The 18,721-nt window shown below is 60.8% G+C and overlaps 3 protein-coding genes across 3 annotated transcripts; 2 read left to right on the forward strand and 1 right to left on the reverse strand.

Annotated features, from left to right (window-relative positions):
* Nucleotides 1-3,746: 3,746 nt before the first annotated feature.
* Nucleotides 3,747-5,548, forward strand: LOC121082698 (vasotocin-neurophysin VT). Its single transcript, XM_040582364.1, has 3 exons — nucleotides 3,747-3,956; nucleotides 4,496-4,697; nucleotides 5,336-5,548. Exons 1-3 carry the CDS (start codon nucleotides 3,768-3,770, stop codon nucleotides 5,503-5,505), a joined length of 561 nt encoding a protein of 186 aa, XP_040438298.1. The 5' UTR covers nucleotides 3,747-3,767; the 3' UTR covers nucleotides 5,506-5,548.
* Nucleotides 5,549-8,004: 2,456 nt separating this feature from the next.
* LOC121086806 (neurophysin 1-like) lies at nucleotides 8,005-10,237 on the forward strand. The gene is made up of 2 exons (XM_040591054.1): nucleotides 8,005-8,230; nucleotides 8,415-10,237. Exons 1-2 carry the CDS (start codon nucleotides 8,111-8,113, stop codon nucleotides 8,682-8,684), a joined length of 390 nt encoding a protein of 129 aa, XP_040446988.1. The 5' UTR covers nucleotides 8,005-8,110; the 3' UTR covers nucleotides 8,685-10,237.
* Nucleotides 10,238-10,364: 127 nt separating this feature from the next.
* Nucleotides 10,365-17,126, reverse strand: LOC121086799 (28S ribosomal protein S26, mitochondrial-like). Its single transcript, XM_040591040.1, has 6 exons — nucleotides 16,923-17,126; nucleotides 16,307-16,450; nucleotides 14,506-14,807; nucleotides 11,804-11,941; nucleotides 10,971-11,094; nucleotides 10,365-10,595 (listed from the first exon to the last, which is right to left on the reverse strand). The coding sequence occupies exons 1-6, from the start codon at nucleotides 17,109-17,111 to the stop codon at nucleotides 10,464-10,466; spliced, it is 1,029 nt and encodes a 342-aa protein (XP_040446974.1). The 5' UTR covers nucleotides 17,112-17,126; the 3' UTR covers nucleotides 10,365-10,463.
* Between the last annotated feature and the right edge of the window lie 1,595 nt (nucleotides 17,127-18,721).

Consider the following 18,721-nt stretch of genomic DNA (forward strand, 5'->3'; position numbering starts at 1 on the left):
CATCATGTCACCAAGGCAGAGGAGCATCTTTAACCATGACACTAAAAAAGAAGGTGCTGTGCTCAGCCAGGAGGTGCAGAATTGCTCCCTCCCCATCAGCCTCCAGCCATTAGCCCACCGACTGGGTGAAACGCTTGTGACAGGCTTGCTCTGTGTGAAGCGCCAGGCAGACAGGCCCATCTGGGGGCATGAGCTCACCCAGCCAGGAGAGGGGAGCGCTCCGTGGCCAGCCTGACCTGCTTCGAGTCCCCAGCGCATCAGCAATGTGTTCAAGAAATTTCTTCTCCACTGCATCCCCCTCCAGCCACAGCAAAGGCAGGGAAATGCACAAAGCAGGGAAAATCTTCCCATTTTCAATGCGGTACCCAATGTCCTCTAATTTATTCTGATTAAATTTTGAACTCGGTGGCCTATGGCAGGGCACCACGACCTCCCTCCTCTCTCCTGCCTCCAGAGGGGCTCTCAAAAACCTCAATAGAGGCTTCAAGGGTAACGAAGCTCCTGCTGCTAACAGAGGGGGCGGGGGTGGGGGTGGGGGGATATACTTGCGGTTTGTCCTGACCATGTGCAAGGATGTGATGGCACGAGGACTGGAAAAATCATCAACATGTCCATGTAGCGAAGGTGCTTTAAAGCTGTGGGTGTAGCCAGAGGGTGTTTTACAGGTGAAGCAGCACAGGATCGTTGTGGTTCACTGCCGGACACCCCATTTCCCATCATCCCAGTTATTCCCTGATGTGCAAAGAGGTTGGGAAGGGCACAAGCAGTAAAGCCTTGTGGCTGAGCCTCTCTGGCAGCCCCCAGCCCCTTTGCTGAGGGCTAGGCAGAGCCAGGGCTGTATTTTGGCTGAGCAGGAGAGCTGGGGGGTGAGTTTGAGGGTGCTGCCCACTCCCCACGCCTTGGCAGGCCTTTGGGGCTTTCCTTCGCAAGCCGAGGCGAGGTGGGTTATAGATAGCAGGCAGCTAACGCTGCCGATTAATGCCATGGCACCTGCCTCGCCCGCCTCGCATGTCATTAAGGAGATCAGCACTAATGAAGGGGGCTCCTCTGGGGGCCGGGGAAGAGCCTGGGGAAGAGCAGGGACGTGGCAGAGCGAATCTGGTGCCAGGGATGCAGAAAAGGGACCCCTGTGGCTGATAGCAGGAGATCTAGGGCATGACTTTGAGGAGCCCCAAAACATCAGTTAGGAGCTGGATGTGGGTTGGGGGCCCCAGCGTCACCCCGCGGCCGTAGCCGGGTACCAGTGAGCATCACTGCCCAGCAAGGATGCTCCCAGCTGGATCTGCCCAGCCTCATGAAAGCCCATCATCCTGAGATCACTTCTCCTATGACTCACCCCAGGTGACCCCAATATCTTCATCCCCAAAACCTCCTTTTTTATGTTTTCTACACATTTTTTTTGCCTCCCCCTGCTTCCCCCTTCTCACCTCATCCTCCCTTTGATTCCTGTAAGTGATTCTGTGTTGTGGCTGCGGAGCCTTTGCAACTTGGAAAAAACATTTTATTTAACCTTCCTTCACTTTAAAGAGCATAATTACATTTTAATCTCATATTCTGGCGTTATCATTCCAGACACAGAGTCATTTGAATGCAGATCATTCCTAGCTAATGTAATTTTACGATACAGTAATGAAGAGATGGAGCATGAGCATGTAACACCCAATTTAGAGCTGACATTTGGGTTTCTTTTAAAGAAAAGTTTTCCCAGCCGAGGGCTTTTGCGTCCTCCTCGGTCCTGCAACGCAAGTGGGTTTCGGCTCCCGCTGTGAAGGGATGGATTTGGACGGGGAAACGTGGCCAGTGCTAATAATATTGGTCATTAAAGCTGCCCACAGCTGCTCCACGTGGGTGATTCAGCGTCTCTGGTGATGGGCACAAGGCAAATTTGGGAACTCAACGCTCCCTTGGTCCCAGGGAGACCTGGCTCAGGGGCTGTGGTTACCTTCATCCCTCTTAGTGGGGAATTACCCTCATTTTACCCATCAAAAATCCCAGGAGTCCCCCAAAACCCAGGACCATCACCCCTGAGGTTGACACACACCTCCAAAATCACAGGGCAGGAGACAGAAGCAGGCTGGGTCCCCCAACACCGCAGGCGTCACCCCAAAATAGATGCTTTCCCTTACCTCTGCATGCCTCAGTTTCCCTTGGGTGGTGAAGTGATGCTCTGGGGTTCATCCTGCTCCCACATCCCTCGCTGGTGCCTACAAAACCTCACATGGTGCTCACTTTGCTTTTCAAAGCATTTTGATTTTGCCAGGGTGGATTGCACGGGTTCCTTTGGGATGCTCAAGCAGAGCAGCAGCCCCTTCAGTGCCCCAGCTATCACCGTCCCACCTCGTGCCAACTGGGACTGAGCCAGGCCTGGTGGCTGATCTGGCAGAAAAGGGATGCTAACGAGGGTGAGAAAATGAGGGATGCTAACGAGGGTGGGGAAAAGCCATGCTCCAGCTACCTGAAGGGATTCCCCAGTCTGATTCTTATGGGTCTCTGCTTCAGTTCCCTACCTTTGATGAAGATGAGTTCAGGATGGGCTGAAGGGTAGAAAACCACCCCAGGGGCTGGACCATGGCTGGCAGCAACCACCCCATTGCACACCCTGTCCCCCGCAGCATCCCAGAACAGCCCCTCCTCATCACCATGAGCCAAGCCCAGAATTTGGGCTGTGGGGGATGCTTGTTAGGCACCTGATTCCCATCTGCATACTAATTTCACATTGCTGAGGTCACCCTTGGCGTTGCTGGAAGGAGGATCTGTGACCAGCATGAATACTCATGGCTGGATGGTGCAGGGCAGGAGGGGTTTGTTGCTGCCGTTTGCCCCATACCAATGTTTCCAACAGCCCATCGGTAACACAAACGCGCTGGGTCTCGGCACGGCTGGGACCTGCTGGTTGCCAACAGGAGGGCTGATGCCAGCCCCAAAGGTGTCTTTTTCATCTCTCCCATTGCTGATGGTTTCTCTGCCTTCTTGTTTTGTGGAGAAAAAGGGGCGGGTGAGTCGTGGGTGGCAATGGTCCGTCCCTTTGGGCCTGGGTTGTGGCAGGGTCCTGCTCTACACCCCACAGCTCTGTGGTCCAGCGCTGCAGCTAAGCCCCTTTAGTTTAGGTGCAGCCTTGTGCAGCCCAGAATTCTTCCCCTGCCCTGACCCCATCACTCCTCTCCCGCATCCCCTCCCAAGCTGGCATTCCTCCCCAAAGCTGCATCTTCTGAATGAGCATCCCTGCCCAAATCAGCATCGCTCCCAGACCAGCGTCTTCTGAATGAGCATCCCTGCCCAAATCAGCATCGCTCCCAGACCAGCATCTTCTGAATGAGCATCCCTGCCCAAATCAGCATCGCTCTCAGACCAGCATCCCCCTGAAACCAGCATCCCTCCCAAAATCCACATCGCTCTCAAACCAACAACCCTCCCAAAACAGCATCCTCCAAAGCAACAACCCTCCCCAAACCAGCATCTCCTGAAGGAGCCCCCCTCCCCAGACCTGCATCCCTCCCCACGAGCTGGCCATCCCTGGGGTGGCCCATGCCCCTTGGAGCAGCCCCGGCTCTGGGCAGAGGGGTGAGATTCACCAGCCCTAAGCACTGCCACTTGCGCTCCTGCACTGAATCATCTCAATTACAGATTTGCTTGGATGTGATTTGGGGAAAAAAAAAAACAACCCACACACACAACAAAAAAACAACCCAGCCCTCTCCTTCCTCCTCCTCCTCCCCTGGGAAGGGGTGACAGCAGCATAAATAGCAGCTTGCGCAGCACGGGGCCAGATGCAAAGCGAGCGGCAGGGCGGCCGGCTTCCCCTGGCACGCGTGGCACAGCTGCAGGCACCCTCCACCATGGCAGAGCCTTCGCTGCCCCTCTCCTTCCTCTGCCTCCTCGCCTTGTCCTCTGCCTGCTACATCCAGAACTGCCCCCGGGGCGGCAAGCGGGCGCTGGCCGACACAGCCCTCCGACAGGTAGGGGACAGCATGGGGGCTTGGGGGGAGATGGGAGGGGGCTTTCTGGGGGGACATAGCGGCTCCGTGGGGTGCAGAGGCTTCCCATCACCTGCTGGAACACCCAGCTGTGTACGCTCCCTCGGGCAGTGCAGTGCACCCGTTCTTTGGGGAGGGCTAGGAGACATGCCCAAGGGCACACGGTGGGGCGCTGGCAGAGGAATGAGCACCCCAAAAATGCTGTTGTTGCCTCAAGCAATGAATCAAGCTTGGACACAGCAGAGCATCCCTGCTGGAGGGGAGCGGGGGGACAGGACATGCCCATGGAGCGGGGACAGGGAGGACATGGGGGGCAGCGGGGAGCCCCCAGAGTGGGGCCAGTGTCGCAGCACGAGGCCACGCTGCTGGTGGCAGGGACGAGTTAGTCACACCATGCCAGTGTGACACCTCCAAGGGCTGGCAAAGGTGGAGGAAAGCTTTTCTAATGCAAGAGGGTGCAGGAAGGGTGTAGCCCCCCCTTTTTAGGGTGTGTGGGGGACTCAAGCAGCTCCTTCTCCCAGTGCATGCCCTGCGGCCCCGGGAACAGAGGCAACTGCTTTGGCCCTGGCATCTGCTGTGGTGCAGAGCTTGGCTGCTACCTGGGCACGGCAGAGACCCAGCGCTGCACCGAGGAAGACTACCTGCCTTCACCCTGCCAGGCTGGCGGCCAGCCCTGCGGCTCCGGCGGCCGCTGTGCTGCGCCCGGCATCTGCTGCACTGCCGGTAATGGGGGGTGTTGGGGTGAGGGGGATGGGGGCGCAGAGAGAGGAGTTTCGGGTGTCTTGGAACCATGACGGGGATGGTTGGGGCAGTCCTTCAGTTGGCCCTCATCTTACAATGGGGAAACTGAGGCACGGAGTGGCAGCAGTGTTGTCTCCGTTTTGAAATAATTTGGGGATAGTTGGATTCAGAGTAGATAAAAGGAAGAAATTTGTTATGATGAGGGTGGTGAGACACTGGCACAGGCTGCCCAGAGAGGTGGGAGATGCCCCATCCTGGAAACATTCAAGGCCAGGCTGGACGGGGCTGTGAGCAACCTTGCCTGGTTGCAGATGTCCCTGCCCCTGGCAGGGGGGTGGACTAGATGGCCTTTAAAGGTGCCTTCCAACCCAAACTATCCTGATTCTGTGGTAAGGTTTGGGCTCAGAGCTCCTTCCCAAGACACTGCCATGAGGTGTTTCCCAGCCAGGCACACGCAGCCTCCCCGACGTGCCAGCCCAAGCCCAGCCAGCCCCGACTCCCTGTCCAGGAGGGACAAAGCTGGAGCACGAGCTGTGCTGGCCCCAACCCCTTCCCCACCTGAAAATAAACCACTCGTGGTCCTAACCTGTCCCGTCACGACATCTTGCTTTCTGTTGAAGAAACCTGTGCAATGGATGGCAGCTGCCTGGACGAAGGCAGCGACGGGGCTCAGGAGGCGGCGGAGAAGAACCTGACGGTGCTGGATGGCTCAGCCGGGGATCTGCTCCTCAAGCTCATGCACTTGGCGAACCGGCAGCAGCAGCAGCAGGGCAAGCACCCCCTCCTCTGAGCCAGGGCACCGGGCATCCCCTGCCCCCACACCGATCCTCCCACCCCAGCCCTGTAAATACAAGACCCAATAAAAGTCCTCATGCACTGTGGTGGCTTCATCTGGGATGTGGGGGACGGGTCAAGGGGGACTCCAGGGATCCAGGGGACCCGTCCGGGGCTTGGGGATGGGAGGCATGTTGGAGGCTGGTGGGTCTTCATCCCCCACCCCCCCCCCATCAAATCCCAACCCAGCCCCACGCATTCAGCTCCCACCCATAGTGGTCCTGCTGGGCTGGGTGCAGGATTTGGCCCCATCCTTACAGCACAAAGGGAAAGCAGCGCAGGCAGAGCTGGCCTTCGGGATCTGGCCATCAAGTCTTACCCCAGGAGCCCCAGCAGCACCCACGGGTGCTGAGCCTGCTTGCAGCCCCAGCCCCGGGAGGCTGGGGATGGCTAGGATGTGCCACTGTCACATTACCTCTTGGCCAAGACCTCTCTTCAGGGTGGATTCAGGGCCTTGTTGCCTTCAGGAGCCAGCACAACAGGCTGCTGCAAGCCACATGTACTAAAAATGATAAAAAGCAAAGGAAAAGCACCCAAACCCTCGCTGCAAGAGTGGAAAGATTTGGGTTCCCAGCTTCACACAGCCCCCCAGGGCTGATCTCATCTTTCCCCACCATCACTCACCAAACTGGTCCCCCTCAGACACCGATGGGCAGGATCAATCCTCCAGTTGTTCCACCATCAACCCCCAAATCTGGGGTACCGTTACCCCAACTCTCTTCCCATCCCCCTCCCCAGGTCTCTTACCCTGGCGGGGTCCTTGCTCCGGGCTCTCTCCAGGCTGGGATCTGGCCACAGCACAAGGGACAGCTCGTCCTTTATAATGTCCCTGAGGGAGGTGGCACCTTTGGGGAGGTGGAGCTCATCCACACCAGTGGGATCCATCCTGCCCACGTCACCTCCCTGCACCTCCAAGGGGGTGCAGGATTAACCCAGCACCTGGTCCCTGCAACCAGCATCTGATCCCAGCTCTGGGGAGGTGGGCGACTCAAAATCACCCCAAAATCATTGGGAAAAGGGCAGCACACACATGGGTGGGTGATTCCAAACTGGACACCCTTGAGATGAAGAAATCACGCTGTTAAGCCCAGCCCTGGCACTCAGCTTGTCCCAGGGTGCAGGATGTGACCCCTCCAACTCCTCCTGCAGCAACAGGGATGTGTGGCTGAGCCTCTGTGATGCTCCAGCCAACAGAAGCCTTAGCACTGGGGTGTTGAGGTCCCAAAAAGCACCAGGAGCCGATAATCGGGGTGTTTTTTTTCCCTACACTTGTCTCCCCAGGTTGCATCCCAGCCCTGCCCACTGGGGTCCAAGCACCCCCAGACCAGCTGCTGGGGCTCCGGGATGGTATTTGCCTCTCCACCTCACCCCACAGCGGGACGGCAGCCAGGGCTGAGCTGCTGGGATGGTGCTGAGCCCCACTTCCACCCCATTAACATGGATCTCGGTGCCCAGCTTGTCCCCAGGGACCCAGACTCACCGGCTGGCTGACCCTAGGTGGGTGACGAGGACCTGGCTGCCCTTGCCACCGGCCACACTAAGTGGCAGATTTTGAAGCAAGCCAGCAGGGATGACAAGAGGTCACGGCTTTCGGGCTCTGGGCTGCATAATTCCCAATTAAGCAGGCGCAGGGAGGGACCAGGGTAATGGTCTCAATAGATGGTTGGATTTGTCTGTGGCAGAGGAATTTATTCGAGCCAGGAAGCTCTTAATTGTGGAAATGAAGGCGAGGGGCTGGGGTGAGCAGGACCCTGCGTGACTGCGTCAGCCCTCGGCCCCAGCCTCAGCGCCCCTTCTCCAGGGGGTCCTTTACCTGTCGACAGCACGGTTTGGGGCACCGTGTTCGAGCCCCATGTGCAGCTGTGGGGCAGAAGCAATGGGGAAATTGGGGTTTTAGGCCTTTGCCAAGGAGGTTGGGTGTTTTCAGGCCATTAGATAAAAGCAGGTGGGGACGGGCTCAGTGTCACCATCACTCAGAGCAGGACAAGCCCAGCGTTGAGCATCCTCCCCCAAAGGCCAGGCACAGACAGGTGGAAAGGACCAACACTGCATTTCCTACCCGAGATCCCATAAACGATCCTGGAGGAAGATACGGGTTTGCTTTCCTCCCACCAGCAGGCACCAAGGGAAGCACAATGACCCTCTCACCCCACTCCTGGGTGGACGCAGCTCACCAGGCGATCGGGATGCCTGCCTCCATCCCCACCCAGCCCACGCTGGAGGGGTCCCAAATGGGACACGGAGCAACAAGCCACAGCTCAGCAGCACCAAGGGGTTGGCAGTGGAGGGACCCGAGCCCCGAACAGCATCCGCAGCCTCCACAAACATCCCCCCCGCTGCAGTTGGAGTCATCATTGAGTTAAAAACCAACACTTTGGCCTTGACCTCACATCCTCGACCTCTGGCTATTAGCAGAGCCCTTCGGTGTGGAAAGCAATGCCTTGTGGTTTTTAAGGGAAATGGGTGACGCTGGTGCCGGCATGCCTAAGTAGGAGCTGGCACTATATATACCCAACCACTCGTGGGGCTGAGGAGCCGAAAATCTTCCTGACCCCGCAGCCATGCCCTGCAAGGCATTCGCCATCTGCCTCCTGGGGCTCCTGGCTCTCTCCTCCGCTTGCTACATCCAGAACTGCCCTATCGGGGGCAAACGCGCAGTCCTGGACATGGACATCAGGAAGGTACGTCCTGGCGGGCTGGGAGACCTTCTAACTCTTTCCTTCTCCCAGCTTTCCCTGAGCCCTCTCAGTGCTCCAGTGGGGAAGATGCAGGCAGAAGGGAGGGAAAGACCAGAGAAAAGGCTTGACCCCAGGTGCTTCATGAAATAACTCTCCACTCCCTTTCCTCCCGTTCTCCCCCATGCAGTGCATGCCCTGTGGTCCCAGGAACAAAGGCCACTGCTTCGGGCCCACCATCTGCTGCGGAGAAGAGCTGGGCTGTTACATCGGCACGTCCGAAACCCTGCGGTGCCAGGAGGAAAACTTCTTGCCGACGCCCTGCGAGTCGGGACGCAAACCCTGCGGCAGCAGCGGAGGGAGCTGCGCGGCCCCCGGCATCTGCTGCAGCAGCGGTGAGAGCAGCACCAGGGCTGTGTCCCACCTGGGACCCTGGTCAGCGGGGTCCTCACACATGTGAGGGACCTCAGGGCTTCCATGTAAACCTGGGAGGGGAGGTTGCCCAAGGGACCGTCTTTGCCCCATCCGTCTCCCCAACAGCCAGGGCCACTCCACTCAGGGCAGACTTGATCCTAACCCCCAGGGAAGGCGCTAACAGACTGTGAGGTTTCACGGAAGGGGGAAATCAGACAGTAACCAAAGTCAGGGGACTGAGCAAGCAGCAGGACACCTGTGGAGGCTTCAGGGAAGGAGGAAAGCGGACAGCAACCGATTTAGGGGGTTGAGCAAGCTGCAGAACACCCAAGCTGCATGGCAGCTCAGGCTCCCTCCTGCTTCAGTTAGTTTGATATAAATCCCAGCCTCTTCCCCAAGTCAGATGCTGCCAGAGATCCTGCTCCATATCCTGAGGAGCTACAGGGCACAAAGCGAACACGACCTTGCCTAATGTTATTAAAGAAACAACGCCGGAGGTGGGGTGGGGGGGTGTCTCTGAAGCCTGGTTTGTGACACCTTATTTCATGCGGTGCCTTCTCCTTTCTCTCCCCATGCAGAGGGCTGCGCGGTTGACTCATCCTGCGACCAAGAAATGCTGTTCACGTAGACCACTGGGGAAAGAAGAACCTGCAGGATCCCTTATCTATCAAGCTGTACCAGCCCCGCATCAGGCCGAGAACAGACAAGCCAAGGTCTGTGACTCAGATTTAAGTGATGATCTTCATCAGAAATAAAACTTGTACAGAAAAACAAGAAAAAAAGTCTATGTTTTTTGTGCACTTGCATGGTTTAGGTGCAGACATGGGGGGGCTGGCTGGAGAGAAAAAGTCTTTTTAGGAAAGCGCAGCTTAAAAGAATTTAAGGTCAATGCTCACAGCTGGTGTTTTACCCAAGTGAGGGAGGGCACAGGGACCTGCTGCTAGTCTGCCTGGCCTCTGCTGAACCACAGCAAACTCCAGGCTGGTGTCAGGCAGCACAAAGCCAGTGGTTTTAGGGCACAGTTGAGAGTGCAGCTTGGTCTGCAAGACCACCATAAGCCAGCGCCACCAAAGAGGACCCAAATTAGTTATTAACTACAACTTAAGCCCCAGGTGATGAGTAAAATAAGGCTGAGGGGGAGAAGAGAAAAGGAGACCCACAAAGCCAGTGTCATTTAGATGTTCTATGCACATTTTCTCATTTAGTCACACCAACAGATGTGCAAAGGGGGGTTTAAAGTGTGAACAGGAACAACAGGTCCCACCACCACGGCAGAAAACAGAGAAACAACAAATTTGCTCCCCCAACAAGAAACGGCGGAGGGTCAGGGTTTCCTACAAAGCCATTCAGACCTCGTTCTCTTTCAAAAGCATCTAGAGGGGTCAACATGCAAGCAGTGCCAGGGCTACAGCAAGGAGCTCTGAGCCAGGATCTGCCTCAGGACTGTTCCCCGCTTCCCGCCTGACACGCTTCAGGTGAAGGCAGGAGGGATCCAAACATGTGGGAGGTGGAACTGCAAAGAGTCAGAGCAACGGGCACACCAACACCCACAGCTTCTCAGGCAGTTCCGCTGCTGCCTCGCAGGGCTGAGAGACTGCCAGCGCCTCTGCCTCTCCTGCTTGCTTCTCCCTCACCCTCCTTCTCACATGCTTTAACCCTTCAGCAGAACCACAGTCAGATCCGCAGGCTTTAACCCTTCAGCAGGACCACAGCCAGACCAGCAGGCTTCCTCCACCAGTTCCATGGTCAATTTATTCATTAAAAAGAAGAAACTGGCTGGTGCCTCTGGACAGAAGCCAGGCCAGCACCCCTCCATCCCATGCCACTAAGACAACACTGTCCGTTTGACGATCCGCCCGTCCTTGTCGATGGCGAAGTTGTAGTTGCGAGGGTTGTCCAGGCACTCCTCAATCCGTGCCTCCAGGTTCTCAGGGGTGATGAACGTTTTGGCTTCCTCCTGAACGAAGGACAAGTACCCGCTCTTAACACGTGGTAGTGGAAGAGTCGCTATGGGCAGCGCATGATCTGCAGGTGCCTGCAGAGCTCACAGACCTCCAAGAGAGCCTAAAATGCCACCAGCATCGCCAGGATCCCAGCAGGAGCCGAGTTCTGAACAAGGAAACCTTTGTTCTCTCCCTCAGGATTATTCCACCCTGTTTTCAGAGCTCTCACTCAACCTCTATCCCATCCACACGCTGTCAACACTTCTGGAAGGTGCTAACGCTTGTGTTCCCAGCTACCAATATTTCCACATCGCTCCCACGGGCTGCCATTGAGCCCCTCAGAGGGGCTGCTGGCAGCACACTCCCCAGGAGGCACCAGCTGCTCTTACCTGCAGTTGCAGAATCTCCTGCTCCTTCTCCTTCAGGAAAGCCTCCATCGCCCTGGCCTTGTTCTCTGCAACCCGCAACTTCTTCCTCTTCTGTTCTTCCTCTTCTTCCCTAATTCTTTCCTCTCTGCCACATGGAAAGGAAAACAAAACAACACAGCTTTGGTGAATGCTCACGCTCTGCATGGTGGTGCTTCAGTGAGATGTGCTAATCCCTTGGGATGCAAAGCTGCCAAGCTCGAGCGCAGCCAGAACCAACAGGAAGGAGCAGAGCAGCTACACTGGGGAAAAGCAGCCACGGAGACAAAGAGAAACCCCCTCCTCCTGTGAGAGAAAAATTGATGCAAAACTTAATGCAAAAGCTTTCCAACAGGCTGGCACTGCCACGGCGCTGCGGACCTGAGCCCCAGCAGGGTCTGGTTCCATTTGGCAGCTTGAAGTCAGCACATGCAATGCCACCAGCAGGAGCTGGATGCAGGAGCTCAAGTGCTTTGTACCTTTAACCTCCTCCTGCTTTCAAGATTCAGCAGACACTGATTTTCTTGGAAGCATCAACAGGCTCCCTGGGGGTGGCATAGGAGGGAACATGGAGAAACTGATGCCCCCATGACACCCATCGCTGTAGAGAGCGGGAGGCTGTCCAGAGCTCGGTAACACCCCTCAGCAGCGAGAAATCTAGGAACGCGACCACTGCGTAGGCAGATTTATTTAAAAAAGGTCAAACTTTAGGTCAAGTGTCTTTGTAAAAATTAGCCTGACTAATCGACCCAGGTGTTGAATTTAGTTATGCATAAGCAAAAGCCAGAGCTGAGCAAGAAGGTGGTGTCCCGGCTGACCTGCGTGCCCGCTGCCGGGCATTCTCCTCCTGATTCCAAGCCATCAGGCGCTGGTGCTCCTCCCTCAGCTCCACCGAGTCCTCCTGGGCCAGCAGTGCCTCCCGCTTCTTCTGTAGCACCTCAGCCCTAAACTCAGCCCTGCCAGGAAAGGCTGCTGAGCTCCTGTCTGTGGCCAGGTGCCAGGGGGCTCTGATGCACCTGCCCCATAGCAGAGCCAGCCCCACCACCCTGCCCTTCCCCTGCCCCACAGTAACCTGGGGTCTAGCCACCCACGCTCCAAAGCGGCCCCAGAGCCCCCAAATCTCCCCTGCCCCACAGCCAGCCCTCTCCCTCACAGCTGCCCAACAGGAAACCCCCAACCTGCCTCTGCCCCACAGCAGCCCCCAATGGTCCCAAGCCCAACCCTCCCCTGCCCCACAGCAACCCCACAGCCCTTTACAGAGCCCACCTCTGCCCCGCAGCAGCCCCACAGCCCTGTACAGAGCCCCTGCCCCGCAGCAGCCCCACAACCCTGTACCCAGCCCCTGCCCCACAACCCTGTACCCAGCCCCTGCCCCGCAGCAGCCCCACAACCCTCTACCCAGCCCCTGTCCCGCAGCAGCCCCACAACCCTCTACCCAGCCCCTGCCCCACAACCCTGTACCCTGCCCCTGTCCCACAGCAGCCCCACAACCCTGTACCCAGCCCCTGTCCCGCAGCAGCCCCACAACCCTGTACCCAGCCCCTGCTCCGCAGCACCCCACAACCCTGTACCCAGCCCCTGTCCCACAGCAGCCCCGCAACCCTGTACCCAGCCCCTGTCCCACAGCAGCCCCGCAACCCTGTACCCAGCCCCTGCTCCGCAGCACCCCACAACCCTGTACCCAGCCCCTGCTCCGCAGCACCCCCACAACCCTGTACCCAGCCCCTGTCCCACAGCAGCCCCGCAACCCTGTACCCAGCCCCTGCCCCGCAGCAGCCCCGCAACCCTGTACCCAGCCCCTGTCCCGCAGCAGCCCCGCAACCCTGTACCCAGCCCCTGTCCCGCAGCAGCCCCGCAACCCTGTACCCAGCCCCTGTCCCGCAGCAGCCCCACAACCCTGTACCCAGCCCCTGCTCCGCAGCAGCCCCACAACCCTGTACCCAGCCCCTGTCCCACAGCAGCCCCGCAACCCTGTACCCAGCCCCTGTCCCACAGCAGCCCCGCAACCCTGTACCCAGCCCCTGCTCCGCAGCAGCCCCGCAACCCTGTACCCAGCCCCTGTCCCACAGCAGCCCCACAACCCTGTACCCAGCCCCTGCCCCGCAGCAGCCCCGCAACCCTGTACCCAGCCCCTGTCCCACAGCAGCCCCGCAACCCTGTACCCAGCCCCTGCTCCGCAGCAGCCCCGCAACCCTGTACCCAGCCCCTGTCCCACAGCAGCCCCACAACCCTGTACCCAGCCCCTGCCCCGCAGCAGCCCCGCAACCCTGTACCCAGCCCCTGTCCCACAGCAGCCCCGCAACCCTGTACCCAGCCCCTGTCCCACAGCAGCCCCGCAACCCTGTACCCAGCCCCTGTCCCACAGCAGCCCCGCAACCCTGTACCCAGCCCCTGTCCCACAGCAGCCCCGCAACCCTGTACCCAGCCCCTGTCCCGCAGCAGCCCCGCAACCCTGTACCCAGCCCCTGTCCCGCAGCAGCCCCGCAACCCTGTACCCAGCCCCTGTCCCGCAGCAGCCCCGCAACCCTGTACCCAGCCCCTGTCCCACAGCAGCCCCGCAACCCTGTACCCAGCCCCTGTCCCGCAGCAGCCCCGCAACCCTGTACCCAGCCCCTGTCCCACAGCAGCCCCGCAACCCTGTACCCAGCCCCTGTCCCACAGCAGCCCCGCAACCCTGTACCCAGCCCCTGTCCCACAGCAGCCCCGCAACCCTGTACCCAGCCCCTGTACCACAGCAGCCCCGCAACCCTGTACCCAGCCCCTGTCCCACAGCAGCCCCGCAACCCTGTACCCAGCCCCTGTCCCGCAGCAGCCCCGCAACCCTGTACCCAGCCCCTGTCCCACAGCAGCCCCGCAACCCTGTACCCAGCCCCTGTCCCACAGCAGCCCCGCAACCCTGTACCCAGCCCCTGTCCCACAGCAGCCCCGCAACCCTGTACCCAGCCCCTGTCCCACAGCAGCCCCGCAACCCTGTACCCAGCCCCTGTCCCACAGCAGCCCCGCAACCCTGTACCCAGCCCCTGTCCCAAAGCAGCCCCGCAACCCTGTACCCAGCCCCTGTCCCACAGCAGCCCCGCAACCCTGTACCCAGCCCCTGTCCCACAGCAGCCCCGCAACCCTGTACCCAGCCCCTGTCCCACAGCAGCCCCGCAACCCTGTACCCCGCCCCCGTCCCACAGCAGCCCCGCAACCCTGTACCCAGCCCCTGTCCCACAGCAGCCCCGCAACCCTGTACCCAGCCCCTGTCCCACAGCAGCCCCGCAACCCTGTACCCAGCCCCTGTCCCGCAGCAGCCCCACAACCCTGTACCCAGCCCCTGTCCCACAGCAGCCCCGCAACCCTGTACCCAGCCCCTTGGGCCATAGCAACCCCGTTCTCAGAGGCACAGCCAGGCCCCCAACCCTCCGCTGCCCCACAGCAACCCCACAGCCAGTCCCCTACCCCACAGCCCCACACCCAGCCTCCTGCCCAGCACCCTGACCCTCCCTGCCTCACAGCGGCCCCAGCCGCCGGTGGGTACCGGAGGGCGCCGAGGACCAGCCGGTGCTGCCGGTACCGCTCCTTGACCACCAGCAGCTCCTCGGGGTCGACAGGCGGCGGCACCTTCAGCCGCGACGCCTTGGACTTGGCGGGGGGATCGTGCCGCGTCTTGCGGCCCCGTGCCGGGACCAGCCGCGGCCCCCAGGCAGCCCCGGGAACGGGGCCCAGCGGGGCCCCCAAGCCCAGCGCCGGGCTACAGCGCCTCAGCGCCCGCAGCATGGCGGCGGGCGGGCTCCGGGCCGGACGTGACGTCAGCGAGCGCCCCGCCCCGCCCGCGGGGCACTGTGGGAAAGGGCGCGCGGAGCAGGGCCTGACGGGAAATGTAGTGCGGGGGGCGGACACGGCACCCACGGAGCCCACGGCACAGGGCACCCACGGGGCACGGACCCCCACCCACGGACATGGATACCCCCGGGACACAGAATCCCAACGGGACACGGCACCCACGGACACCCTCCCCCCCCCCACCCCGGGACACGGAACTCCACAGGCACGGTACCACCACGGCAGTTCCCACGGACACAACCCCTCCCCCGGCGCACGGCACCCCCACGGACCCCCCCACAGGCCACGGAGCCCACGACAAACACCCTCTCACCGGACACCAAACACACGAGACACAGCCCGCCCCCCCCCCTCCCGCGGGACAGACACCCCGCACCCACCCACGCGGGACGAAGCCCCCCGCACCCCACCCCCCACGCAGGACACAGGTCCCCGCACACCCAGCCCCCCGACCCCCCCGTCCCGCTCCCGGCGCAGCGTTGCGCTCCAGCTCTCCTCGCGCCCCTTTATTGCCCGCTCCCGCGTGGGCGGGTCCCGCGTGGGCGGGGCGGGGCCGCCTGCGCCCCGCTCAGCAGCAGCGGCTCCTGGCGCCGGGGGGGGAACACGGAGGGGGGCGGCAGCGCCGGGGGGGGGGCGGGACCTGCGGGAGAGCGGCGCCGTGGGGGCGGGGCGGGGGGAACACCGGGGGAGGGTAACGTTGGGGGGCGTAATCTATAGGGGTAATCTGGGGGGTAAATCGAGGGGGGTATAATCGGGGGCGGGGGGCTAAATCGAGGAGGGATAAACGGGGGGCTGGGGGGGATAATCCAGGGAGTGTAATTTGTTGGGGGGGTAACACGGGGGGGGGATAAATCCGGGGCGGGAAATGTGTGGAGGGGGTGTCAGCGGGGTAGGGGGGGAGCCCCCGGGGCGGTCAGTTGGGAGGGGCATCACCCCGGGGGGGTGTCACTCCGGGGGGGGATCAGATGGGGCGGTCACCACGGGGGGGGATCAACCGCGGGGAGGGGAGGAACGCCCCGGAGGGGGGAACCAGATTGGGGGGGGGAGGGGATTCAGACTTGGGGGGTGACCCTGCGGGGGATCAGATCAGACAGGGGAGATCAGACAGGGGAATCACCCCGGGGGGGGATCAACCGGGGGAGGACGGATCAACCCGGGGAGTAGGGGGGGGGGAATCATCTCGGGGGTGAGGATCAGATTTGGGGTGGGGGGGATTCAGATGGGGGGGATGACGCCGGGGGCGAATAGATCAACCAGGGGGGACCAGATGGGGGGATCACACCGGGAGGTCAACCGGGGGGGAGGGGGGATCAGCCCGGGGAGGAGGGAATCACCCCAGGGGGGTGAGATCAGATCGGGGGGGATCAGATTTGGGGGGGATTCAGACTGGGGGGGATGACCCCAGGGGGGAACAGCTTAGCCAGGGGGGATCAGGCGGGGCGATCACCCGGGGGGACCGGGCGGGGGAATCCGGCGGGGGGCGAGCGGGGCCGTACCTGCGGGGCCGGGGCGGGGCCGGGGTCGCGCTTGCCCCCCGGGTACCAGCCGTGGGACCAGTGCTGCGCGCGGCAGGGCGGCACGGCCGGCAGCAGGAGCAGCAGCAGCAGCAGCAGCGGCAACGCGCGGGGCGCCATGGCCGGCTGGAGGGCGCAGGGTCCCTGTCCCACCGGCACCCAGCGGGGGGGCGCAGGGTCCCTGTCCCACCGGCACCCAGCGGGGGGGCGCAGGGTCCCACCAGCGCCTGCCCAGGGAGGGGCTGCGGGGGGGCTCGCTGGTGGGGATGCTTGAGGGATGAGCACCCATGGGTGCTGTTGAGAGCGGTGGGGATCAGTGAAGATGAGCACCCCATGGTCTTGGCTGGGGTGGGGTGGGCATGGAGAAGTGGAGGGGATGAGCACCCATGGGTGCGCTTTGGGGTGGGTTCAGGGATGGAGAAGCAGAGGAGCTGAGCACCTCAGGGTGCTGCTGGCGTTGGGGTCCAGCATGGACAGACCCCCAGGGGTGCCATGAGGGTCTGATTCGGGGTGAACAGCCCCACATGCCGCCCACCCCGGGGTCCCTGCGTGCTGCCAGCACCCCCCACCCAGCACCCTGCTGCCGGGGCAGCCTCACCTGGCCAGGTGGGTGACGGTGGCAGTGGTGGCCGGCTGGAGCAGTGGCTGGGCCAGGCTGGGCACCACTATTTGTAGAACTTGGTGTCGGTGACGTTGGCCCCGCCACCACTCCCACAGGGGACCGTGACCTCGCTGATGGCGCTGGCCTCCCCGTGCCAGCACCCGTCGAGGCCAGCGCCCGTCGCATCCTGTCCCCCCGCCCCCGTCCCCTTGGCACCAGGGGACAGTGGCCCGACATCCGTTTTTTTAGGGGGTGTGTGTCTGTCCAGCTGAGCCTGCTCTGGCTTGTCACCCAGATCTGGGGAGGGTGGGGGGCTGGGGACACCCAGGAATGGGCTCATTTCCTGACGCAGCTCCTGGTGGCTGGGAAAAGGCCGGATCCAGCCCAGACGATCCCAGCTCCACGGACAATGTGCCCAGGAGCTGCTCTGCAGCCCCCAGGGATGCTCCTGGGGAAGCAGGAGGGGGCAAATTCTCCGTTTCTCAGTTTCCTCACCCAGCCCCAGTTTCAGCGTTTCTCCCCCCATTTCAGGTTCGTGGCCCCCAGATCGGGGCTGCGGGCTGGGAATGACTGTGCGGTCCTAAGTCCCTGGCGTGGGGATGCGACAGAGCCCACGAAGGGGATGGGATTTAGGCAGGATCCGGCCCTGGATTATCCCAGCAGCTGCTTCTGCCTCTGCTATTGGCAGTGGGATGCGGTGGCAGGATGGGGCCGCAGCAGATGCTGTACCAGGGCACCCCTGCCGCCCTGAAATTCCTCCATCCCTGCAGCAATCCCAGGGAGGAAGGAAAAAGGGGGAAAACCTCACTAGTGGAGCAGCCAGCACCCGGCGGATGGAGGGATGGGGGTGCGTGGGGTGGTCTGTGTCCCTGGGGGGAGCATCTGCGGTGGGTGGGTGTGCGTCTCCCCCATCCCAGGAGGGTCTCCATTTCTTTCGGGGTCACCACATGTATTTGTGAGAGTGACTGACAGCTTTGGCTGAAAGCCCCCCACAATTCAAGAGTTAAAGTTTATTAAAGTGCTGATGCAGGGGTTCAGGAGGGGGTGATGAAGCAGGGATGATGGCAGCAGCAAGGTCATTTTAGGGGAGTGTTTTGGGTTGCTGGGGGGTCCCCTTGCCTGCATGCCCCCACCCCCCAGGAAATCCTGCCTAGATGGAAAAGCTATGCTGGAAAACTCGGATACCCTGACTCATAGGGTGGCTTGTCCCATGTTTTCCCAGATTTCAGCCTCACGTCCCCTGAGTTTTCCCTTGGCTGGGCAACGACGTCACTGTCCCCGAGCCCTGCTGCCTCCCTGCGCCCCTGATCCCCACCTGGGGTGCCCAGCTGAACCCTGGGGTGAAACCTCTCCAAACCCAGTTCTCCCAGCGCCTGCATCAGGGGATGGAGCTCCCCCAGTCAACCAGGGCACGTTCCCCTCTGCTGCAGGAGGAAGGTGTTTCATCAAACACCTCTTTATAAAAAAAAATAAATTAAAATCAACCATATTAACCTTTTTTTTTTTTTTTTTTTTTTACTATAGAAAGTGCTGCACCCCTGTGTCCTCAGGACCTTTCTTTACCCTTGTTTTGACCCTTTGGACCCTTCTTTGTGCTCTGGCCCATCACCAGCATTATATTTTTCTTCTGGGAGAGGAATGATGAAACTCAGCTGTTATATATTCCCTTCTTCTTGGATAACCCACATTCATCTCCATGACGGAGCCTCCACTGGGGGTGTGGGGTGTGTGGGTGCAGGGGAAGAGAGGAAAAACCTCTAGACCTGTCCGGAGGGTGGCAAGAGCAAGCTCTGGGC

The sequence above is a fragment of the Falco naumanni genome, chromosome 1 (genome assembly GCF_017639655.2).
Source record: "Falco naumanni isolate bFalNau1 chromosome 1, bFalNau1.pat, whole genome shotgun sequence".
NCBI classification, from domain to species: domain Eukaryota; kingdom Metazoa; phylum Chordata; class Aves; order Falconiformes; family Falconidae; genus Falco; species Falco naumanni.

Excerpts from the sequence above, each read along its gene's own strand:
- LOC121086799 (XM_040591040.1), bottom strand. The coding sequence starts at position 17,111 with ATGCGACGGGCGCTGGCCTCGACGGGTGCTGGCACGGGGAGGCCAGCG. Across the intron at positions 11,095-11,803 it reads GCCCGGCAGCGGGCACGCAG|AGAGGAAAGAATTAGGGAAG; the intron begins GTCAGCCGGGAC and ends TCCATGTGGCAG. Across the intron at positions 10,596-10,970 it reads AGGAGATTCTGCAACTGCAG|GAGGAAGCCAAAACGTTCAT; the intron begins GTAAGAGCAGCT and ends TCCTTCGTTCAG.
- LOC121086806 (XM_040591054.1), top strand. The coding sequence starts at position 8,111 with ATGCCCTGCAAGGCATTCGCCATCTGCCTCCTGGGGCTCCTGGCTCTC. Across the intron at positions 8,231-8,414 it reads TGGACATGGACATCAGGAAG|TGCATGCCCTGTGGTCCCAG; the intron begins GTACGTCCTGGC and ends TCCCCCATGCAG.
- LOC121082698 (XM_040582364.1), top strand. The coding sequence starts at position 3,768 with ATGCAAAGCGAGCGGCAGGGCGGCCGGCTTCCCCTGGCACGCGTGGCA. Across the intron at positions 3,957-4,495 it reads CCGACACAGCCCTCCGACAG|TGCATGCCCTGCGGCCCCGG; the intron begins GTAGGGGACAGC and ends TCCTTCTCCCAG. Across the intron at positions 4,698-5,335 it reads CGGCATCTGCTGCACTGCCG|AAACCTGTGCAATGGATGGC; the intron begins GTAATGGGGGGT and ends TTTCTGTTGAAG.